Consider the following 26,234-nt stretch of genomic DNA (forward strand, 5'->3'; position numbering starts at 1 on the left):
TTCTCCCTAAGTTTTTTGGTTTTGAATTAGTAATAGGCCCACTTTCATAATAGTGTCTAACCAATTTTCATACCAAACTAATTTAAAAGTATTGCTAAATCAATGCAAACTAATTCAGAAAACACTGTATTCAGACAGATGCTTTTTTGGTAATATGACTTAAAACTTTTAATTTTGGATTAACAGATGTACAATGAATGGTGAGTATATTCTGAAAAGGAAATAACCAAATTAACATTTCAATTGTAACAATTTTTGGGTTTTTTTTTCCCCCACAGTATAAAAAGAAATTTCTTAATGAACCAAATCTAAAATTATGTCCATTCTCTAGTGGAATCTACTCAAACAGATTCAATGTTTGTATGGCTTATGGGATTCAAGGGACAAACCCTAATTCAAACAGACAAAAGTAAATGTGAAAATGCAGTACTGAAGATTGTTAATACGTCCCAGCTTTCAGAGTAACATCTTTACCATTAATATGCATTGCTATTTCAAAAATATAACCTTTTTTTGCTTAATATGAACCAACAACACAGAATTCTAGCATTAAATAGAATTTTCTTGACCCAGTCAAAATTACAAGACGTACAAAATTATTAAGACTTTAAAGGCTTTAAGTGCAGACAGCATGCATTGCTCAGATCAGTCTCATTGTTTGCGCTATTGAACCACTTCCAGTGATGCAAAACTATGACACATGATGCTACAGGATCTGCTGAGTTGGTCCTGTTCCTGCAGCAATGCCACTGATCAACCAATTCTTATGTAGCAGGTGCAGCGCCGCAGTGCTGTAAGAAAGCCGTAAAGCTGGTCTAAGAGTTTTTGTACCAGTATAACTTTTCAGTTGGGAGTGTGAGATTTTATCTAAGTAGTTATACCAGTACAATCTTTAGCGTAGACACGTTTACATCAGTATACTTTCCCTTCCTTTAACGGCATAACTGTGTCCACAGTAAAGGGGATTGTACTACTTTAACTATACTGGTACAGTATTTGTGTGTAGACAAAACCTTAGTGAAAGGCAAATTGATGGTAATGGTGTAGCACTAGTCTGGTGGAACCAGTGATAATATAGGCTTCAATTTGTATGCTGACATGACATTAAAACCAGACCTAGAAGTATACTGCAGTAGCTATTGCCTACACTGTAGAACTTGCTGGAGTGAAGCACTGAACCAATTTCATCTCTGGTGTAAAGCTACTGAAGTAAATGAAGTTGCACCAGGGATGAATTTAACTACAATGGTTAGATACATGTAATTAACAAATATCAACCTATAAACATAGGAGCCTGTTTCATAAGCCATATCATGCTTTACTGTTCTTGATGCTCTTTTTAAAATTAATATACTTATTACATCTCTGAAGCTGCAGCTTTTACTTGTTGTCTGTTGGAGTCAATTCGGGCTGGGATGTCCCTGAACCTGCAATACAAAAAATGAGAGACTAGATGACAACTTCTGACAATAAAACAATGTGGCCAAATGCTAACCTTTTCACTTGCAAAAAATACCTACAAAGTCTAATACTTGTCTTTCCTCCCGGTCACTTACAGATATATAATGCTACATGTGAAGTTTGCAATGCATTGCTGCTCTCTGACCAAGAATCAATGCCCTGTAATGCTTCCTTATCCATTGCTCACTTGTATGCATCCTGTGTGGTGGAACAGTGGCAAAACAGCATCAGATATAGCAATGCTCCACACATGAAGCCAGCTACAGAGAGAAACTAACTAAGACCCTGATTCTGCCAGTTTTGTGTGGACAGACCCTAGTGCATTTGCGGAAGTCAATGGCCAGTGGAGATGCCTAGCTGTAGATCCGCCACTTCAGCTGTACGATGCCCCTAAACTACCTCTGCCCGTGAAAGCACGAAGGGAGCCCAAGCAGAGCTGAACTCCATTTTTTTGTGGAAATGTGTACTCCCTGTGAGGGGCCCCCATATTCTGATATTCAACTGTTCAGCAGAATCACAGTAGCTGTGCTCCATTTGTGAAGCTCCATACCCATTAAGGAGGGGGAAAAATTTTATAACTTGATTGTAATGTAAATTTACAATCCTACTCAGTGAAAGTCACTTTAATTGCAGAAGAGCTCGACATTTGTAACCCTCCAGCCCCACTTCTATATACAAAGCTCACTCATAATACTACTGTTGCTAACTGTAACAAGAGGAGGAAGGGAACAAGATAAAAAATAAGACAGGGAAAAAAAAGTTTGGGGTAGGGGAGGTAAGGATAGCTAGAAAAAGGTAAGTGCTAAATACAAAAGTAGAAATAATCGTCCAAACATTTGTATCCCATATAATTTTCCAACTGATTATTATGTGGAATACCAAATTGAGAAGTAAAACAGCAATAGGTGAACTTTAATAGCTTAATACCATGCAATAAAACAGTTTGTCCTCCTATTCTAACTAATCTTAGATGATATGGAATGGGTTATGTTTCATGTGGGAGATTTACATGATCACAATCTAGAGAAATTTCAACACCTGTGCCCTTTTAGGTATTTCTTTGCATAGTTGTTACTCAATTTAAAGTTGCAAATTAAAAACACTTCATTCTCACTGTCACTGCACATAACTCAAACAAGACCCTTAACAATTTGACATAATACCAATTGGCTAACTACATCACCGACAACTTGCCATCTCTCTCACACACCATGGAACTCCAAAATCTAGATACTTTCTGGCAATTTACATAACACCAGTCAATGTGGTGGGTGTTTACACGGACCTGTCTGTTTATGAAGTTAGTACTTTGGGACTGTTACAATTTAAGGATGGTGCTGTAGCCATTAACCTAACTGGCACCCAGTAAATGTGCATAGCAATTATAGTGGTAGTATCCTAAGTTCTAAATTATAACGTTGCCAAGCCTGAGCCTTGTTGTGAAGTGGGAAGAGATGTACTGCTTCAGCACCACTGACTGGCAGTACTAAGCCTTTGAAAGGGTGTGGGAGGTGGAGGGGAGTGGAAGAAGGTACCGCAAACAGTCCTCCCAATGCAGTTCTATCAGCATGGTTGATGTTTAAATTCTATTTGAAGTCACACTATATAAATTAATTAAAAAAATAAAAAAGAAAATGAAAAGTGAGAGAATCAATCAACTAGCCATTACCCTGAAATTCCTACATCATTGAGACAACATCTAGTCACACATACCTTGAGTCAGAGCTTGGCAGGTTAAGCTACCCTACCTAACCTTCCCCAGTTTCAGATGCACTACAGTAAAACAAACATTAAAAATTAAAACCATGCATGCTCTGAGACTCAATGTATGTGCCTTTCCTTCATTTCCTGAGATGCTCCTTCCTAGGCTCACACACAAACCTGCTTCTACTGAAAAAATTAAGTTGGAAATTTAATAATGCAGTATCTTAAATTTCCACATACAGAGACCCCAATAGTTGAAAAATTCAGGAAGAAGTGTTCTGTGTTAAGTAAAATCCAAAACCAAGAGTAATAAAAACATTAAATGTTTGTGTTAGGGGAAAAGTTTTTAGGTTGCTTTGTTAATTAATGAAGTCTTTAATTCTCTAAAGACAGCAATGGGTTCTGTGCGGATAGGGACTGGGGTGGCATACATGTTGAGTTTGAAGAGTGACTTCTTAGGTGGGGCACCTATTTCAGGTCCAGATTGAGATCTGGGTTCATCCTTTATTTTTGCAACAGTTTTTCTTTTGAATGACAATTTATATTTTTTAGCTTTCTGCTTCTTTTCTATTTTCTTCTGGTACTCACTTGGAGGAAGAGACTCTGCAAGAAATAATGCAGAAAGAACACTTTACTAAAGATGCCATAATAAAAATAACAGTGTATAAAAAAACTGATTAAGCAAGTTTTAAAATTCTTAAACCAACCTAAATCAATTACCTGTCTCTAAACCTATTTATAATTACTGGCTCTGTGGATGAGGGGAAAGCAGTGGATGTGTTGTTCCTTTACTTTAACAAAGCTTTTGACACAGTCTCCCATAGTATTCTTGCCAGCAAGTTAAAGAAGTATGGGCTGGATGAATGGATTATAAGGTGGATAGAAAGCTGGCTAGATTGTCGGGCTCAACGGTAGTGATCAATGGCTCCATGTCTTGTTGGCAGCCAGTATCCAGTGGAGTGCCCCAAGGGTTGGTCCTTGAGCCGGTTTTGTTCAATACCTTCATTAATGATCTGGAAGATGGAGTGGATTGCACCCTCAGCAAGTTTGCAGATGACACTAAACTGGGAGGAGAGGTAGATACGCTGGAGGCTAGGGATAGGCTACAGAGGGCCCTAGACAAATTAGAGGATTGGGCCAAAAGAAATCTGATGAGGTTCAACAAGGACAAGTGCAGAGTCCTGCACTTAGGACGGAAGAATCCCATGCACCGCTACAGACTAGGGACCGAATGGCTAGGCAGCAGTTCTGCAGAAAAGGACCTAGGGGTTACAGTGGACGAGAAACTGGATATGAGTCAACAGTGTGCCCTTGTTGCCAAGAAGGCCAATGGCATTTTGGGATGTATACGTAGGGGCATTGCCAGCAGATCGAGGGACATGATCGTTCCCCTCTATTTGACATTGGCGAGGCCTCATCTGGAGTACTGTGTCCAGTTTTGGGCCCCACACTACAAGAAGGATGTGGAAAAATTGGAAAATGTCCAGCGGAGGGCAACAAAAATGATTAAGGGACTGGAACACATGACTTATGAGGAGAGGCTGAGGGAACTGGGATTGTTTAGTCTGCGGAAGAGAAGAATGAGGGGGGGATTTGATAGCTGCTTTCAACTACCTGAAAGGGGGTTCCAAAGAGGATCAAACTAGACTGTTCTCAGTGGTAGCAGATGACAGAACGAGGAGTAATGGTCTCAAGTTGCAGTGGGGGAAGTTTAGGTTGGATATTAGGAAAAACTTTTTCACAAGGAGGGTGGTGAAGCACTGGATGGGTCGGGGATTTTGAGGGGGGCAGGCAGTGGGAGGGGGTGGATAGGGGGCAGGGGCCAGGCTGTTTGGGGAGGCACAGCCTTCCCTACCTGGCCCTCCATACAGTTTCGCACCCCGATGTGGCCCTCGGGCCAAAAGGTTTGCCCACTCCTGGACTAGAGAGATGTTGTAAACAGCTAGTAGGATGGTAGGGAGTCTAGCCAACTTGGGGGAAGAGAGGGGGGGAAAGGTTACATGAAATGAACTGTAAAAGTCTGGTGGTCCAAACTATATTTTTGTATTTAGTATCAATTAATAATGGTTGTGTGTCAGTGAATATGTAGCTTACAGATTACCATATAATTATTAATAGAAGATTTCTTGAAGTCAATCGTTGCTTGTGGATGTTGCTCACTTTAGAACACTCAAATACACAAATAATAATGCTATATATTTGTAGTTTTATGGAACAGTGCATGACAAAGTGAGATTCTAAAGCATGAGCACTGCATAGCTGTGTTTTGTTTTATTGTTGTTGGATTTTTTCACCCTAACAGTGTTTCTTCTAAACCTCCAGACTCAAAAGCAGACAGGAATTAGTTTTTGCATAATGACACTGATTGATCTACCTATCATACCGGTGTGTTTTGCTGTGTTTGGGATGGAGATTTCAGTAAAGAACTAAGAGCCAAGTTCTATGTACCCAAGCCAGGATCCAGAAGAGTATTTAAACATTTGCTTAACTTTAAGCATGTGATTGGACCTGTCTCTTCAATCTCTTAGATAAATAAAGCAAGCAGAATTTAGCCACAAGACAAAGACAAAGCATACTTTCACAACTTAAAAGATATACAAAGCCACTGACAACTTTGCCCTTACAATTAAAGTCACATGTATTTTTTAAATTGAGCCCGTATTGGATTAGTTAGAGCAAAATAGTCAGTGTAATGCTGACTGACTATATTAATAGTCAGTGTAATCATATTCAAAAGTAAGATGTGTGAGCGGATAGAGCTAATATTGGTTACTACCTTTAGATAACTGCTAAATTAAAGAAAAAAATAGTCACAATACACTTCACCTTCAGGCTGCTCATTATTTTTTGAGGTTTGCTGAATCTTTTTCTCCCAGTCATTACGCTGCTGAATCCAATCATCCCTGTAACCATTGCTAATCAGTTTGCTGAAGTTTACTGGTTCGTTGTTTTTCTGACCAGGCCTATACAAAAATAAATACAAATATATAATCAGACAAGAGTTCAGAAATAAAACATAAGAAAGAATTGGCAGCAACAGTTTTATTTTACAGAAAAGAGAGTGGTATCTTATACCAAGTTCTTTTATATGCAAGTAAATAACAAAAACAGAAATGTCATTTATATTTATTTTTCCCAGGGGTTAAATTAGTATAATATGAATTTAACATGCTTCTTATAAAATGTCATAAGGTTTGCATAATCAATCATAAATAACCACTGTTTTTTTATCATCATTAAGAGACAAAATTTTGTAGTCCTCATTCAACAAAACTCAATTAATGAGAGATTTGTGTGATCGAGGGCTGCAAAATTTGGCCCTGTAGCAGAATGGTAAAGTGAGATGAAAAGGGTAATTCATGTCAGAAATAGAGAAGTAAAGCAAATAAAGTCATTAAGTTCAAAAACTAGATTCCTAAGCAATGTTAACTCTAAGGGTGTATCTACACACATTTTGGTGTGAGCCTCCCAGCCTGGGTCGACAGACTTGGGCTAGCGGGGCTCATACTAGCACTCTAAAAATTGCTGTGCAGACAGCGCTTTTAAATTGCAGTTCAAGCTCTGAAGCCCACGGAGAGGGGTGGGCTTCAGAGCATAGGCTTCAGTCCGAGCGGCAACGTCAAAGCACTGTCTAGAGAACTGTTTTTAGAGGGCTAGCCTGAGTCCCATTACCATGTCTACCAACCCAGACAGGCAACTCACTCTAAAATGCTGTGTAGAAATACCCAAAGTTACATAAATGTGGCATTTTCTATTCCCATTTTTGCTGTTAAACATATACATAATGTTTTTGTTCAAATTATTAAGCATAGATTATAAAACATATTGGGACTACACATTTATTCCTTTATGTTTTATAATAATTAAGTATTCTTTTAACAACTTGAAACCATCTAATTATACACATAGCTATTTGATGTAATCGCATGTTCCTATCAGTTACCCTGGTTCTCCCTCCTATAATTTGTTACACCACTTGTTTCTTGTCTTAAATTAGACGGTAAACTCTTCAAGCGAAGATGGTAACTTAATGTGTCTACACAGAACCCAGACCAAACATCAGTCTCAATCTTAACTGGATTCTTTGTGCACTACTTTAGTACAAATAGTGATAATGGACATTATGGTCCATTCACTGCATTGCATTGAGAACCAAAAACAAACACTATTTTAAAGTCTTGTGTTTTAAAAACACAACAACAAAAAAGTACTGGATGTACACAATAAACATCATTGTAGGAACCTAAAAGTTTTGAATGTACTGACTTATATGTGCTTATTTTTTTCAACTTTGTAGTTACATTTAATGGTATATCCTAAAAATTAAACAACATGACTTAAGTTATTTATAAAACCATTTTAATATTTCAGATAGTACATGTGCTAGCCTGAGAGTCAAGGTAGCTCAGGCCCATTACAAATATAAGCCCTGATCCTACAAACATTTATACAGGTGAGTAAAGTTAAAATGTTTTCAGAATCAGGGCCTTAGTTAATACAATGTGTGTGCTACTTACATAGGTGGAAAGTAAAGCCTATTTACCCCGTGGAATTCCTTATTTGCAATAGAGGGTTGTATTCGGTTTGGGTATTTGGGGTTTATAGCAGGAAGCTTTACCTGTGTTAAAGAAAACATTGTTGTTAAATTAGGCTATGATTAAGGAAATATACATGATCAGGGGACATCGGAAAAAGGGATTACTTTGGTAGCTCTAAATATCTTCAGTATCTGCACAATTCAAGGTACAGTATTTCTAGCAGTAAGTTTAGGGAAGTAAATGATAAAACTGAAGAAAATTAGGTAACCTTATTTATTTATCACTAGTTATATTAGTAGGCTTTTAAGTGACACCACTAATAAATCTGCTGAGCCATAAGCATTTCTCTCTGACAAAAAGAGTTGTAGTACATTTCTAACTAAAACTAAGCTGCCAAATTAAAATTTAGCAGTCAAAGGTTCTCATCACGGCTCAGTCCACTGCATGGAAGAAATGAAACAACTCTGAAGTAAAATCCTGGTCCTACTGAAGTCAATAGCAATGCTCCCTTTGATTTCAGTGGGGTCAGGTTTCATCCCTAGTTTAAGAACCACAGTCCATTTGGTTAAGAAACAAGGTCTCCCAGACAGTAATAAATCCATTTTACTATATTATTCTGAGGTGAAAAATTCCAAACAGATACACTGAAGGTGGCCTCAAAACTGAGCTTTTGCCCTCTTTTCTTAATTATGTACAAGGAAGACCTGAAAGGTGGTGGTTTTTAAATTCTGCTTGTTTATTTACACTGCAAATTCAGGTTCAGTCTAGCATAGAATATTCTTTGATACTTGGAGACCTAGTGAAATGGTCACATCAAAAGAGCCAAGAGAGTAAACAATGAGTAACTAAAGAGAGAGGAATCTTAATCGGACTGTTTAAAACTGTTTGTATGTTTTTAACATCTTTATCCAAAATGTTAATTAGCAAGTGAAGTTAAAGGAAGTCTTTGTTAAAGTTTCGATACCCTTGCCCCTTCAATTAAGGTGTTGAAGTCAAAATAAATATCCCCCAAATGTCTCAGAGGTTCTTCAACAATAATAGAGAAGACCAAACCTGACTTTTCCAATAGTTCTAAGGTTAAAAAACATAGAAATAATGTTTTAAAACATTCTTTTAAGCTTCCTTTATACATCATAAATAAGCTAAAAATGGCACAAGCCCCGTATTTAAAGGTCACCTCTAAGAATTCTTAATCTTCTTTGTGTATTCTTTAGATTATTAGAATCAAAATTATATTTGAACATATTTTTATCTACTAAAATATCTTATGTAGCTAGTTGAAAGTCAGAGTTACCGTGACATTCCAACACACCAGAAGATATAGATATAATCACTGCTATCATATTATTACAAAAGCTTCAAGACTGGATGATTAGAAGTGAATTTTTTTTGCTATATAAATTAGCTGTATACTACTGGGCATAGAGCCATACTGTATTAAGTTGGATCTGATCATTACAAGAAGACTACATATAAACCGTTAAAGTACAAAATAATAAATAATATTAGTAATTGCAACAAGGTTGCAACCCTTACAAAAATGAAATATATTGTATTGTAACATTCATATGAAAATATAATTGAAACACTTCCAAAACAAATGCAGCTCATTCTTCTAAATATAAGTATATTATGGAGGTTGCAGGTAGCCTGTGCAGATGTGATATGAGATGAGTGAAGACGAGTGCAATAAAAATGTGAAATGATTGAGCATGTACTAATTAGGAGGCCAGTGAAAGACAAGATACAATGAGAGGTGGTGAGGAGAGGAGGAAGAGGAGAGATGAATATTTGTTGAGTCTGAGGAACTGGATCATTTCCCCTGCACCTCCTATTTTATGGAGGACACCTAAGTCTAAGATGGAGCTTTTGTACTGATTCTGAACTGGAAAGACCAGGGGTGAAATCCTGGCCCCCAGTAAATGGAAAATCTTTCAATGACTTCAGTGGGGCCAGGATTTCACCTAAGGTGATGGATTGCAGCATCTGGTAACAAGTAAGATGATGGGGTTATTTCATTGTGGACAAAATGACCCTTGAAGAGTTGGGGCTTAAAAAGATGAAGAGATGGGAGATACTGTTAAAATGAAAAAAGTTTACATGAATACTAGTTTTATGTTGCGGTATCTTTTACCCAGACCTGGGAGTTGTAAATTCTAGTGGTTTAGAATCAATCAGTCATTCTCCTACACTATCAAGTACTGAAAAATTGAGGCTCAGTTTTTCTAAGTAATTTGTTTGTGCCTTATATTTCAAAGTAATATGCTAAGGTGCAATGAATCTGTCTTATTGTTGCCTTCCTCTATCTCCATTACAGCATTGTGAGTGTTTTTTTTATTTTTATCAATTTAAATGTTCAATTGCACAAAATTATGTTTTAAGCATTATTTTAATTTTTATCAATTTAAATTTTGACAGTTGTGGGAAATTATGCAGGGTCACATAATGAGGGGGTCAGACAATAATTATTTAATGACAGTAGACATTGAGATTCAAAAAGTTAAAGCTTTATAAGTTAAAACACAAACTGTCAACATCACAGCTCAAAATAAATAGCCTTAAATCAATCAGTATTTTTCTTACTTTGCCTATCTGTAAATTTTGATTAGTATTGATGGAAATATTTTTTCATTGGTATGTGTGTATATGGTGAAAACAACATATATTGAAATTTGCTGATAAAAATCTAATCCTCCCGAGCCTACACAGAGAGTACCACAGAAACACAGTTTGATATGGTTATGTATATTATGAACAGCAGATGGAAAAACAATACATAACAGGAACATAAGATGGAAAAAAGAGAAGCCTAAACAATTACAAATAGTAGGACAGGGAAAACAAAGTAAAGAGGTAGGCAAAACCCTACTACTTCTGATTTTTATTAATCATTTTTTATTTGTCTTGAATTTCAACAAACAGCCACATTGCAGCTGAAGGCCAAGGCATAATTCACTGAAGTGCTTCCTGAAGCTTACTTGATTATGGACATGGGAAAACTAAAAAGCTGTTTTGACATACTTATTGTGTAGTCTTGTGCTCAGACTGTGATCAAGGCAGATTCTCATATTTTCATAGTTAATTTTGATTCTCATTTTATATGCATTTCATGGGAAAACATGAAACAAATTGTATGTAACCATAGATTTCCTTAAATTACAAATGAAGTGCAGATCTCAGCTAGAAAACAGCTCATTCTTCATCTTAGGAAAATCTAAATAAATTGGGATAGATGTTGGATTTAAGTTCAAAAATATAATTCTTCTCTTCTCTATGAAAAGTTTTTCCAGCTGCCTTTATGCTAACTATATATGAATAATCTGAAAGCCATTCAGGCAGCTAACCCACTTGGAGAAAACAGCTGTCTCCAGGGCTTCTCAGGCAACAGCCACCACAGCAACAACTCAAAGAAGCCAGACTAGAGAGAATGCTATTGGGGGCAATGAAGCCAAATGTCACTTACTTTTTGCTAAGGAGTACAGTTATTTACATTACTAATAGCGCAAAGTTCAAGCTATCACGTGGGTGTAATTTGTAAAGTCATCTTTGTAAAAAAGCCAGAAATGGCTGAGAAATTTTAAAAAAATGGAGGTTTACAAACTGAGAAACCCAGTGACAACCGAATGTGGTGATATTCTGAACAAAACAAGCTCTCTGCCATGCTTGCAGCTGTTTCCATTGCTTCACACTGACTGAACGGACATCGTAGGTTTCAGAGTTAAGTTCGGGGGTCATTGTGTGTACTGGTTCTGCTGTTGTATGGGTGGCTGTGTTGATTTGTGTGTGGATTGTGCTGTGCTGGGAAATTTCTGTTGATCTGTGATAGTGGGAAAAGTGTGTTTGTGGTTGTTGCGTGCTTGGTTTTGAAGAACTGTGGCATTTAGGCCAAAGTAACTCAACATCTGTTCAGTCTCTCTCACACAACCAATGAAGCTGTTGCATGAAAATTAGCTGTATAGTAAGGGTGGTGATTGGTTGAGTTATCTCTGATATCACAGTGATCTAGGACTCTTGGCATGGCATAAATAAATGCCTTGCTGTAGCAGGGATGTAATTTATAAAAGTCATAATGGCTGAGAACTTAAAAATTGGATGGGAACATTCTGCAAAACCTAATGATGACTGAATCTGGTGATATTCTGAACAAAAAAAGCTCTCTGTCATGCTTATAGCTGTTTTCATCACTTCACACTAACTCTACAGCCATTTTAGGTTTCAGAGTGACAAATTGTGAAAATCATGGAATCTTATTACTGTATATAGCTACAATATTAAAAGCTGTGTAACTGTGGTTCACTATTACTATATTTTAAAGTCTTTTTATGCAACAGTGGGTCATTTATGCACATTCCAGTGTAAAGTGTTTCAACTTTTTTGAAGAGAAATTGACAATTAAAAAATGCTGTAAATACATTTCTCTACCTATGTTTTTAAAAGCACCATCAATTACTAAGTAAAATATATTTTTAAATGTGCACATTTCATTATTTATGCTCCGCTTATTTTTGCATTTTCCTTAGCAATGAAGTTGATTCCAATGGGTGAAATTCCTCTCTGTGTAGGATGTCAGCACAAAATGTATGTATCATTTCAGTCTGAATAAGTGGACCACAGGCCTTGTGCTAGCCTTTTGCATAGGAGTGAATTTCACATTCAGGTTCTTAGTTTCATATATTACCTGGGACTGATTGTTTAAAAACAATTGCTTCCACTGAAGTTTTTTAAAACTGTGGAGGTGAGTCTACTGGCCTTATATTTTATAAAAATGTGTCAGAAGCACTTAATTTTCCTCAGAATAAAGGAAAAAGAAATATGAGGAAGCAAAGAAATTTTAAGGTATCTATACATGAAACCTACATTTTATTCTTAAACCTTTTTGCTGTTGCTTCTCATATGCTCATATTGTAAATAATGACCTTTCCTATGTGTTAAATAAAAATAGATGAATTTAAGATTTCTATTTTTAGCAACAAGAATGAGAGAGGAAAGAAAGCTGAGTAGTTAAAGTAGTTCAAATAAAAATCGGTAGTAATATTGCACATCTCTGTGATTTAGTGTTAAAGCCCTATTGAAGTCTAGGAGTTCTCAGATTACACTTTAGAGCTTTTTAAAACTAGTTTTTAAATTGTATGATGTGTCCTGCTAACTATATATAGGAGGATTCTGACATAATTTTACTACTGAGCTCAAATATAGTCATGGCAGAAAACCGGTTTCGTCTTCCAAGGTAACGGAGCAAGTCCAGTAGTTCACTTAGGAGCTTATTCTGAGTTCCACTGCATATCAGTTGGGAATAAAAGAACAAAGATAGAAAGGGCCAAAGCACAGAACTGGTACACAGGAGATTTGAGTTTTAGTACCAGCTGTGTCACAGACTCCTCTAGGGACTTGAGCAAGTCACTTACTCTCTGTATCCCAGTTTTCCTATCTGTAAAACTGATGACAATGACTGCCTACTTTACAGGTGGTGAGGCTTAAATCATTAATTTTTATAAAATGCTTTGAGGTCCTTGAAGATAAGGCACTGTAACAGTGCAAAATAACTATTATAAAGCATGTCCAAAAAAAGGAAGAAGATTGACTGAGTGACAATGATCAGGTTATCCTTTTAAAAAAATCTTTTTAACCTTTGATACTGAACTTAGTTTTTAAAAAAGTGTTAGACAATTGTAATTATAACCACATAGCTACATCTAAATCTTGTATAAAAGTGATTTAAAAATGCATAATTCCCAAGAAGCTGTTTACAATACAATGTAAACTGTCCTGTACATAACAAAGTTAGCAGATGAGATACTAGGAGATACGTTTTAAAAAAAAGAAAAGAAAGCAAGAGTAATTTTAGCCCTAGAAGAGAGAAAATTTTAGCAAAGAAGTTGAGACGGTCAAGTGCAGTATTATAACATAGATTAAGTCTGCTTTTGGGAACAATACTTCTTGGAAAGCCAATTTATACTTTTGGACAGTACTGTAAAATGATTACTGCATGAGGCAAATTTCTTTTCTGTCAAACCACACCCCTATTTTAGTGATATACGCACCTCTTTTGTGTTGCCCACATGGACCTCAACTTGAGCAGCATTTTCCTGATAGGAGAATTAGCGAATATTGTAACTTATGCAAGAGACATGATTTAAGATGCTTGCCTTTTGTAAATTGCAATAAATTTTACTGATGTTGCAAAATTTGACCTGCAGGGTATCACAGCTAAAATGGGGAAAGAGACCAGCCCTGGAAACATTGTATCACTGCCTTAGGGAAAACTAATCCCACTGAAATACCCTTGCATACCTCTCAATCTGCCAATGCTCAATTGTGAAATAATGGCAAGGAAGGAGCGGGAGGAAAAGTTACATTTCAGGATGGTTATGTTTAAAAAAAAAAAGTCAGTACCAATACCTAAATGTCAAATTTCAAAGATTCAAAACAATAAGGCAGCATGATTTAGTGGCTGGGGAACTACACTAGAAGTAGGAGGCTTGGGTTCTATCCTCAGCTCTGTCACTGACCTAGTGTGTAATCCTGGGTAAGTCGGTTCATCTCTTTGTACATCTGTTTGTCTTCATTGCCCATTTAGATTGTAAGCTTTTTGGGACAAGATGTGTCTTTCTATGTGCCCACACAGTGCCTAGAATAACAGGACTCCAATTTTGATTGGGACAGTTGGGTGCTACTGTAATGAAAATAATTAATGTGTTAATCACCAGTATGCTGTTCATACTCTGTTCAGCATCTCTTTCCTTTAAACTTTGATTCCATGATTTCTTAGCATTCCTCATGCCTAATCAATGTGAGGTCATCATGGATGAAATCTAGCTGGTTTAATTCAATTTATAATATGAAATCTAAATAAAATTGAAAAGATGCTGGTGGCGGAGAAACATATTGAAACGCTGATGGATATTACGACTGCTCCTTCCAATGAACAGGTAATGTTCAGACTATTTCTAAATGGTTCACAGTTTCCAGGTCTTATTGGATCCTTCATTGCAGCTTCTCTGATGTAGGCCTCATCACTACAATACATGTTTTGGTTATTTTCATGTTGGACTAAGGTAATGTGATGTACTTAGGGTTACTGTTAATAACTACTTGAAACCATCAGTATAGCATAGCTAGCTATTCACCTTTTAAGAGGCAAAATCCATGTGAACATCTAATACCAGCGTTCCATGCACTGATTTTCAACTTTCATCTGGGTGCAATTAAAGATGCTGGTTGGTTATCTTTAAAGCCCTTAAAGTCCCAGGGCCTAGCTATCTCAGAGACAGGAAAAATATATATTTTGTAATTCTGCTTCTCCAAAAATACCACTTTGAAAGATTCTCAATCCTGGGTCTTAGCCTCTTACAATAAGATTGGTGGAACTCTGCTAGCTCTTAGGCTTTTGACCATTAAAGGCAGTAGTAGCAGGGCTGAGAATGTTTCAGGCCTTAACTGGTTATCATGCATCAACTCCACTCAAGTCCAAATCCTCCTCTCCAAATAGTTCACTTAGTTCTGATTGCATAAGATGTGAAGCTCCTACTAGCAGTAAACCAGAACAAGATGATTAACATGATAAAAAAGCATTAAATAAAAATGAAAGAAAAGGTACAAAGTGAAAGACATCTCAAAAGATAATCGGTAAACTCTGAATAGAAGTAGGTGATAGAGAATCCTACAGCATATCTTCTGAGAAAAAAAGAATTATAAAGGTAAGTAATTTTTTCTTTAAAAATATAATCTATACAGGATTCTCACTCCTGAATAGTAAAAATTTGAGGGATGTCTGCCCCATAGAAAAATAATACAGCTGCCACGATAAGGCCAATGCCTATGATATGACATAGGAAAGTATAATTTTTTTAAAATAGATACATATAGAAGGCTACCTCTCAATAAATAACATCAGACCTAATTCAAATCTTTAGAATCAATGACTAGTCAAGAAAGTTGATATAAAAGTTGGCTAACTGAAAATAAGAAACAAAAATATTTGGGGATGGGTGAGGAAGTTTGGCCACCTCTACTTGTGAATAAGTTCTAGGGCACTGAACTGTTGAAACTGAATTCCTTCTTGAAACCAGAATACAAGAAATAATTATATGTAAGTATGCACAGAGATCACCATGTAGCTGCTACATATGTCTGTGATGGAAACATTCCTGAGGTAAGCAGTGGTGATCATCTTATCTTGGATAGAGTATTGACATGGTTTAGCTTCATGTCAGCCAGGTCATAGTAATGAGAAATGCAATCACACAGAACTTGAATATTAGCAGGACAATATGCTAGGTAAGGTGGAACTCCAATATCACATTGGAGAGGAAATGAAAATGAGTCTGTAGCAATACCACGCCCTTACGAAATTTGGCATAAGGCAGTTCAGTCACTACAGCCAGAAGTTTACTTAATCTATGAGCTGAGGTCACTGCCACCAGAAAAATGAAGTTCCATGTAAGAAATTCTTCTATGTAAATTACTTTAGGGGTCAAGAGTACACAAACCACCTGCCTGTAGACACCTTGCCTACAGATCTCTATCATGACAGGAGCTACCAAGTTAGAGAGAGAGGTCTGGAAATGGGATGGAACAAGGTGTCCCCGTTCTAAGTGATTATCTGAGGCCAGACTCTCAGCTTTTATTGGACTGAATTTGGCCATCTGCAGCAGAGCTGAGCACCTTATTTGTCTGAATCACCAGGAAATGTAAGATAAAACATAGTCTCGTCTAAGGTCTGCCATTAGCTTTGTTACAAATGGGATCAGGTGGAAGGCATAAAGGAACTTCTCACCCCAGGGGATGGAGTTGTCACTTGCTAATGTGGTCTTTTCTTGGTGTCATTCATAAAGGACCAGTAACTTCTTGTTCCAGTAAATGGTGAAGAGATTCACCTTCAGTGTAGCCCACTGAAAGGTCTGACCTCCCCCCCCCTCCACACACACACACACACACACACACACACACACACTGATACAGAGACCACTCATGAAGATCTGTCATTGTTTGACTCAGTATGTTTGTGATCATATTCTTCTTCTCTGCTATGCATATGACAACCAGGATTGTCTTGAGACAGAATGCATTTCCACCTGCAAGGCTTCTGGATACAAGAAGCCCTGAGTCTCACACATCCTAGTGCCCTTCTCCAATATAGAATGTGGTGGCCTGCTTCTATGTTTGAATCAGGATCACCTTTTGGAGGCATTTTGAAGCTCCATACAGCATTCAGGATTAGAGCTGTCTGAAATATTTTGGATGAATAGTTGATTTGCTAAAATATGCAGTTTCAGTTGACCTGAAACTATTTGCAAATTTGAAGCAAATTGATGAAATGAAAAAAAAAAAAAAAAAAAGAGGAAACCTCCTTATAAAGGTTACCCCAGTGGTTAGAACACTCACCTGGGCTGTGTGGGAGACACAGGTTCAATTCCCCTTGTGATGGGGTGTATCTACCCCGCACTGACCTAGCTGGGACTAACTGCACATTGTGGGACGAAGAGGCAATGCCCCCTCACTCCTGCTGGGCAGGCTCAACCTGAAGACAGGATAGAAAAGGGAGTGACTCAGCTCAGCTTGGGCTGACTGAGGAGAAGAGTGAATGTACGCTGCCAGCTCCTGCCGGGGAGTTACTGGAGCTACAGACTGAAGGCCGAACCAGTGAGATCAACAGTGAAAACCCCATTGACCCTGGAGGATGAAAGCGAGCCAGAAAGCCAAGGTCCCCAGGAGAACTGACAGAGCAGGAACCAAGGGTAGGAAGTGACCTAGGAAACATGACTGTTAAAATAGGAAACCGAGCCAAACTGCAGACCACCGATTTCACAGGGCCCTGGGTTGAGACCCTGTGGAGAAAGGTGGGCCTGGGCCTCTACCCCACCCCACACCTACCACAGGGTGTGGGCACTGCTTAGGGACTTTGGCCGTTAGGCCATGCTGCCCCAAGAGCAAGAGCATGGACTCTGGCCAGTAGGCCGCAATGCCCTGCTTTGTAGATTAGGACAGCAGTACCTACTCTAGACACTTGATTCATAACCCCTTATTGTGGCACGCAACTGGATGCCCTGTGGCACTCTTCTTCTGCCTTATATGGAGCAGGAATTTGAACTGGGGTCTACCCCATTGCAGGAGTACACTCTAACCAGTGGACTACGGGATATTCTAGTGTAGAGTTTTCTCAGTCTCTCCTGTTGAAGCTGTTCCATTTTGTATGAGTAGTCATTAGAGCAGGGACTTGAGTCATCCACAGCCTATGAAAGCGCTCTAACCACTAAGCTATAGAGTCACTCTCTCACTCTTTTCCTGGACCAGTGACCATTCATATTCATTTGCTGTGACAATTCATATTAATTCACATCACATGCCTCCAGATGTCCTAGTGACACACATAGGTGAGCATAGCACCAGTGAAGAGAGAGCTGAAATCTTTAAGGACTGAGCTTTGTTCACTTAAATGTTTTGAGTCTTAAAAGTACCAAGAACCACCTTAGCAGAATATGGCTTTTGAAAAAAATTGCAAATTGTACAATTGTATGATTGACATGGAACTTGAACACAATTTTTGGCAAGAAGCTTGAAGCTCAACAGTGTAATACTGTCCTTAACATTTAAGTGAGGGGGGATGAAGGTTAAAGAAAAGATTTCCCAGGCCCCAGTTTTCCTGGGCATGGCAACTGTCAGAAACCCATCTTTCAATATCAGGAATAAGAGTTTCTCACAATTCAAAAGATAGAGACACAAAAGGTTGAAGAATCAGCAGTAGAGCCCAGAAGGGAACAGGAAACCTCCGGGGTAAAATGTTTTTGCACTTGCCCTTAAGGGTTTCTTTCTATGACTGCAGCAAACAACTTTTGTACCCTAAAAAATTGTGCCTAATGATTCTGAACTTTAAAATGGCACTTTGCTTTCAAATTTTTAAACCAAAGATTGTCCTGTTTCTGCAGAACCTTAGCTCTACCCTAGCAGCTAACTACAAATTATCGAAAGCATCACCATAAAATAAGGAAATGGAAGACTTATTGGAAATTTGTTTAAACAGCATTAGGAACCATTTGTAAAAGTTCAACTATATAGATTGCAAGGCCAAGAAAGTAGAATAAAAATTATTTCATGATGCTCTCTCCATTTTATTTACTAGAAGAATCTGTAGGAAGGAGAAAATATTTGGTAGGAGGGCATTCTTAAACAATAACAAGATAGAAAATCCTTATGAGAAGGGGGCAAAGAGGTAAAAGTTGCTATGAAAGTGGGGCATGCCATGATATTTCATGTTAAATGGAAAACTCTTCATAACTGCCACCAGAAGAGATTCATGAACAAGCAGAGAAAAAACTCTTGAATCTTCTGCAGCCAAGACATTTTCTTCAGTAAAGGCAGACCATTTTCCCAACCTATACGAGTAGTGTTTGGATTGTGTAACCCCTCAGAAACACATTCTTCCAACTTGTCATAGAAGTCAGATATGTGCTCGCCCTCCTCTTTAGGGCCTAATTCATCAAGGTACTTAAAGCAGAAAAATCCTGAAGGAGAAAGCTGGAATGACAAATGCATGAACCAAGGGCTCTAGGGAGGACAATCAGGTAGGAAGCAAAATAAAATTTAAACTAGAAAGAGTTAAGTGGTCAGAGATCATCTTAGATATCTTAGGCATTTAGCCTATGGGAGTTAGTTTTTAGATTTAGCATCTTTGGGTCAAATTCAGCAGTGGTGAAAATGGTGGCATAAATTGCATGTTGGCCCTCCACAGATTAGAAAGCAGGTCTAAGTAGCATAGTGTAATGTATTCCAATTTCAGATTCAGTGGAGCTACAAATTGAATATAAATTACTGACTTGGCATGCTGTGGACCAAATTCTGGCCTTGGTAAAAATAGGCCAAACTCCCTTTGGAGTTAACTTGTTATGCCTGCTCACCCCAGGAATAAACTTGGCCCCAGATATGTTGACAATAGTGGGGTCATAAGCAGGAGGATCAGTGGACCTGTTTTATCTTACACCATCCTGTTTTCATCCTTTTAAAAAAGAAAAAGCTTCCTCCCCTGTTTACATCATCTTGAAATTTAACCAGGAGGCTTCCTTGGGAGCTTAAGCTTCTATTTTAAGTATTGGTTATTTAAGTCTTCTTGGGGACTGGATAGTTCAGGAAATAAACTTCATGTCTCTAAATTATTATCTAAATTACAATGTAATCACCTGACAAGCATTTGATTGCTTATGTGGACTGGCAAGATGTTCCCTGCCCAATTCTGTATGGACAAACATCATTACAGGAGCCCCAATTCCCAACTTCACTAACTAGTACTTTCAACACAATCCAAGGGAATTTCGCCCAAATTTTCACAAGTGACTTAGGTTTACAACTTGAAATACCTAGAGCCTGATTTTCAGAAGTACCCCCTTTGACTTGAAGAGAAGTGTTGGTGTTCAGCACCTTTGAAAATCAGGTCCCAGGTGTCCGAAACAAAGCATGAAAAAAATTGATCACCCAAAATTAGTGAACACGTAAAAAAAAAATTAGGCTTTAACTGCCATCACAGATCGTTTCAGCCAGGTCAAGATCAATCCAAACTAGAAGGATAATGTGTGAAAAATTGCAGTAATGACTGCTTGTGCTGTACCTATTTTGTGGATAAATGGAGGCTATCTGTTTCCAGAACTGGTACCACAGCACTTTTCAGAGTATTTCCTCAATTAAACTAAACAAAACCCAAATAGTACACCTGAACATTCACCTGTGTCTAACAAGAAAAGATCTGGAGTAAGGCCCATATTGGCAGAGAGTGAATAGAAAATAAACTGCATTATGAGAGATGATTGGAGAATATTTCACTTTAATCAACTTTGCAGTACACGAAATGTACAATGTGATTGGAAAATGTATTCCTGGTACAGTATGCTGAAACAAGAACACTTCATGACAGAACTATGTATTTTAAATCACTTCTGTAACTTCAGTACAAAAATGCGTTGTTCTAATGCATTGCCATTCCCCTTAAAAAAAAAAAAAAACACCTAGTTTTTTCAGAAGTTTTACACCAAGAAGAAAGTCTTTAAATCGTACCTTTTTTTTCTCTTTGTTCTCCTTGTCCTCAGCATCCCTCTGCCAAATACTTTTTATATCAAAATCAAAAGGCCCTCTTTTTGTTTCATAGTTACCATTGAGCTGATCAGACTTAAACTCTTCATGAACCATGTAGTCAGGCATTGAGGAAACATGGGCTCTGTAGACCAAGATTTCACAATTATTTTTTCTATATTATTTCTCTGTTGCAAAAGTATTAATTCAAAGCCTAAAACTTAAGGAGACTAACAAAAGGAAAATACAGTAGGTTATAAAAAGTTACACAGCCTCCATGGAATCATAGCATACTTACTTAGATTCATCATGTGTTGGAGGTTTACTGTGGTGTGTATACCAGTCAGGTGCAGCATAAGCTACTGGGGATGTTTTTCTTGTACTAGGTGTAAAATGTTTCAACAAATCTTAAGTTAAAAAAAAAGACAGATACATTAATGCTGTAGTATTTTCCATGGTTATAAATGAATATTTTTATGTTGCTGTTATCTTTTACTAAAATTTTTATAAAAGAAATATTTCTATTTGTAGCCCTTACTGAGATGCAGTTTGGACAATCAGAACTTTCACTACATTTTAATCCGAATAGGATAATCACCAGTATAATTGAAATACCGTATTGGAAATAATATTGGAAAAATGAATTGGCCAGACCTTCAAAACTACTGCTACTTGCTGGCCTTGTGGGTAGCAAGTAGCAGTAGTTTTGAAGGTCTGGCCAATTCATTTTTCCAATATTATTTCCAATACGGTATTTCAATTATCTCAAGCATCTCATTTTACATATCTTGACATATAGTTATATAATACAGTGCCTGATAATACATGTGGATATATTTCTCATTTTACAGACTGGGAATCATTGAAACTCTGTGGCAAAGCTATGTCCATTTAAGTTTTTCACATCTTCAATTAACTGAAAACAAAATATATGTATAATAATAAAAACCATTTACTGCAAAAACTGAAAAGTAATTTTAATAAAACCTTTACAGACTTTTTCCAATTTTATGACTATTTCCTTTTGGGATTAGACCATTCCCCCCCACCCCCAAGTTTCAATGCTAAAGGTATATATTTACAGTTATAATAAACCTTCCAAAGCTCGGTACCCAGGTAGATGTTTTCTCTGTTAAACACAAAATAAATTGTTCAGATCCCCAGGTAATGCAGCTAACCTGCCAAATAATTTATACTATAGTTAGAATGTATCAGCATTAACATACCCAGGTTTTATCATAAAGGTTTAGCAATGTTCTAAATTCAATTTAATAGGAATAGAAAAAACATTCTGGATCAGATGGAATATACTTTAAGAGCTAATCAATGGATTTTAGCCTAACAATAATATTTTAGCCACGAAAGATAAAGGAAGGGCAAAAGCTGGAGCAGAAAACAGTTACGACTCCAACAATGAGGTATTGGGGTTATTGCAATGTGACATTAGACTATAACGATTACATTTACTGATAAAGATTTTTGCATTGTTTTCTTGAGGATTCAACATATTTCAACAACATACAGCATTTCCCTTTCTATAGTTTCCCCACAAATGTGTCACTTTTAAAATTGCTGGAATAGTCTCCAGTTATCGTTGTCAATTTTTTAAGCTCCCCAAACCACAAATAATGCTAAAATGAACTGTGGTTCACCAGGTTGGCCTCCTTGCTTTGCCAGCTTTACATATTCTGAGTCTGTGTCTTTGATCCATTTCCTGCGGCTCCCAAATGTAATTTCATTGTGATGCTCTCCGAGGTTGCTCAGACCTGGGATCTGAGATGGTGGAGGGATTGGGATTTCTGAATTCACAGACTTCTCTGATCGTTTCAGTGGAACATGGTAGTACCATTCTATAATCATTATGAAAAAAATATTTAGGTTATACATTTACTGATAACATTACTGTGTCAAAGAGCAGATGTAATAATCAAAGTCCACATTAAACTACAGAGTAACATACTATATTTTATGAAAGATGTAACAGAAATGAAATGCTCACTAAGGAGAAAATAATAAATACTTGATACTTCTAGGTGATCACACAAAAACTGTGATACCACTGTAGAGCCTTGTTTAAAAAGCCTTTAATGTTGTTTCAAATTGTCACTACAACGGTCCTACAATACAATGTTATTATCTTTCCCATTCAGAGAACTAGGTTAATAGATGCCAAGATCAGTAAAATGCAAGAAGACAGCAGTGGAAGGCATTAATTTTTTGGTGACCTTTCCTCCTTCAACTATTAACAAAAAACACTTAAATGCATTCCTATTTTTCTGCGATCAGCTCTTTACTTGTTTAAGTTAACTACTGAAATATAATCTGAAGAAATATAATGATTAAATTAAACAGAGCCCTAGAGAGTAAGCCGCTTTCACAACGTACCTAATTTCTTCTAATTTAAGATGAGTTCCAAACATTGCATGGCTGAGCAATATTTCAGTGCACTAGAACCAGTCAGGTTAAGTCATTTGCTGGACACCTCTGCATACTGCTGACGTGCTATTTTAAAAGACAACCTGAACTCAAGTCAGTTTCAAAAAGTTAGCTCGGAGTAGCTTGATGTACTACATCTGCCCTTGAATCTGACTCCCAAATTTTGTAGTTTTACACTCACATTTTCCCTTTGTTTTTTTCAAATATTTCCACTCCCATTATTGTAGGAAAGACCACACAAATAAAGGAAATGGACGGCTGACTATGTGGGAAAAATGGTTAAATGGAATACACATAATTGTGCTATCAAAGCACAAAGTAAATATACAGAACAAAAGAGAAGATTTTTATTTACTCACCTTAAATTATAACAATCTGAGGTGTTACTTATAGCAAGTGTAGGTAAAACATTTTCAGAGAGAACTGTGGTTTTTAAGTTAACAGGTTCTCTATAAACAGATATTCCATTGAAATTAGTTAATATATTCCATGTAATGGCAATGGAAAAAGTGTATAAATGATAATTAAAAAACAAAAGAGCTTTCCTTAGTAGCAGAGGCAAGAAGCATTAGATTGTTTGCGGGGTTTTTTCCACCACACTTACTCATTGGTCCACCTGGAATGGGATGTTTTCATCCACCAGGAACCTTTTCATCCTAGTTAACTTGCTGGATAACTACCAACTTGGAACCCTACCTTATTCAAACATATTTGTTGTGTTTTTATTTAATACTTTAAGCCCAGTGAGAGTTTTCACAGTTGAAGTACAAACTCTTTAAAATTAGTTTATCATGGAAAATGCCAATGGCCTACCCATTAGCAACAGAAACAGTTTGAGACCTTCTGGGAACCTCCTGTAAAAAGGACCTGTGACCCCAACTGAACAGGCTACCCTATGTTCTGATTTATAAATCAAAGCGTGAAATTTTAAAGCTGGTTTTATCTCAGTTGAGTTTCTCTCAGGCAGCATTGGGGAAGCAGAACATCTGCATGATTTAGAAAGCAACAAAATAACTCTTGGTATGGAAATAGTAAAGGGTTCAGTCAGGAGCAGCAAATAAAAATCATGCTCAAATCTGTAGGAAGCATTTCAAGAAGACATACGGGGGATGGGTGGGCACAACCCCATTATGTACCTTGGAATCACCCATAAATCCTTAAAACTCTGTTAATAAACTAGAACTCAGAAAACACAAATTACTGATTTACATGAGAAATAACATTCCATCACTATAAATTTCACACAAACCACTACATTAAAAAAATTTAGTTAACTTAATCAAAATAAGTTTACTTCCTTCTTTCACAATGCTATTTATAAGAAAAAATTATTTTAAAATCTGAGTTGACTAGTTTTCATGAAAAGTGCTGGCTGTTGCTGGGTACTACAGTATGCAAAACTCAAGTTTAGGAACAACCTTGGGTCTTTAGGCCAGTACTCAGGCATGTCCTGGAGATGATGTCATGATGCCCAGGGGCAGATAAAGTCACTTGGTAAAGTGCATCTAACTAGCTGGATTATAGTGTGGCATTAGCTTCTGCCTTGAAGCAAGAGAGGGGGGTGTTCCAAACAAGGAAAACAGAAGAAGGCCAAAATGGGAAATGGTGGTTTCCTCACATTGGTGGGGTTGAAGAGCATCTCAGATTCCTGTCTTGAATATCTTGTGTGACCAAGACAAAAAGAACGCAAAGGAAATTCCACTATCAGCCTCATCCTTCCCTCCAAAATATATCAAGGATTATGGTATTGTGCATGTTCCCCGCAGCATAAAATGCTGATATAGTAGGTAGTATATGTGAAGGCTTCCTTCTTAGGAAGCAAAGGCTTCATTTCATTTTTCACACCTGAGACATGTCAAAATGTACATTTACATACAGAGAGCAAACAGTATACTTGCCACAAGAAGCGTATCGGTTGGGGGGTCCAGAGGGCTCTTTACTCATATTCCTCATTCCTCAAGCCTATATGAAGGAAGGGACAAAAAAGGGGAAAATAGCAAAAAAAAAAATAGTTATCACTGAACAGGAGTGTAGACAACTTTTTTTTTTTTATTGAGGCAGGGATAAAGTTAAAAAATAATAAAACAGCAGCTGTTGGATATCGCTTCAATTAGTAGCTTTGTACCAAAATTAAGTCTGTCCACTTTTAATTAAGTGAGATAAACAAACTTCTGTTCCAGGCTCAGTGGTTCCTGATTTGTTGTTCTTTTTGAGGGGTTAGAGCCCCTCCAAATCCCCTTGTATTTGCCCCTGTTTAACCAGATGGTGAATAATCACCCCCACACACACACTCCCCCGAGCTCCTTAGACTCCTGGTGCCCTACAACAGCCTGGCCATGATCAGCATCAGGCAGGGGTCCCCCGAACTAAAGCAGCACCTGGGCATGGTGGGATGTGGCCTGGAAGCCCCCACCCCCAGCAAGGGAAAGGGCGCAGCTCTGCACCCGCCCCCACCCGCGCCCAACCTGGCACCCACAGACACGCCACCCCCGACAGACAGACAGACACCCCCACCCCCTCAGATACCCCTACCCCTTGACAGACACGCCTCCCCTCCCCCCGCTTTCGGGGTCCCTTACTGGGAGTGCGGGGGGGGGGAGGGAGGGGGCACGTCCCCTTGGAACCCGGCTCACGCGCGCGCTGGAAGGAACCGACCCAGCACCACGCCGCCTTCCGCGACAACCACAACAATCCCCGTTTCCATGGCAACGGGGACTCTTTCAGGGCCACGCGTGGCGGAGGCGGGACTCCAGGGGCCAGAGGGAAGGGACGCGGGCGGGCCCGCGAGCCGCTGCAAGCGCCGCGCGCGCGAAGGGGCGGGTGAGCGAGTGAGTGACGGGCACGCGCCCCGCGGCAGGACCGCCGCCACGCTGGACCTTTCCCTCTTGTGGGTGCAAATGACACTCAACCCTTTGGTCCATGAGGTGCGGTGCTGCCCAGCGCTCAGGATTGGCATGCCTGACAGAGTTGGGGGCCTGAGTCAGGGGCTTTCACATTTTCTTGGGGTGTGCTCCCGTTATTCCCACTGTAACTGATTGT

At 38.1% G+C, this 26,234-nt stretch overlaps 1 protein-coding gene across 8 annotated transcripts; it reads right to left on the reverse strand.

Moving 5' to 3' along the window:
• Positions 1 to 151: 151 nt before the first annotated feature.
• On the reverse strand, positions 152 to 25,921 carry C2H7orf57 (chromosome 2 C7orf57 homolog). Of its 8 annotated transcripts, none has more exons than XM_074943224.1 (11): positions 25,829 to 25,921; positions 25,094 to 25,157; positions 22,412 to 22,609; positions 21,058 to 21,166; positions 20,745 to 20,904; positions 13,745 to 13,789; positions 7,683 to 7,783; positions 5,992 to 6,128; positions 3,597 to 3,768; positions 1,362 to 1,427; positions 152 to 791 (listed from the first exon to the last, which is right to left on the reverse strand). In XM_074943224.1, exons 2-11 carry the CDS (start codon positions 25,146 to 25,148, stop codon positions 707 to 709), a joined length of 1,128 nt encoding a protein of 375 aa, XP_074799325.1. In that variant the 5' UTR covers positions 25,149 to 25,157; positions 25,829 to 25,921; the 3' UTR covers positions 152 to 706. The 8 variants fall into 8 exon arrangements, with proteins under 8 accessions (XP_074799325.1, XP_074799330.1, XP_074799326.1 ...); XM_074943229.1 differs by having other exon boundaries at positions 3,754 to 3,768; positions 25,829 to 25,919; XM_074943225.1 differs by having other exon boundaries at positions 25,775 to 25,857.
• Positions 25,922 to 26,234: the final 313 nt, after the last annotated feature.

Source organism: Natator depressus, chromosome 2 (assembly GCF_965152275.1).
Source record: "Natator depressus isolate rNatDep1 chromosome 2, rNatDep2.hap1, whole genome shotgun sequence".
Classification (NCBI taxonomy): Eukaryota; Metazoa; Chordata; order Testudines; family Cheloniidae; genus Natator; species Natator depressus.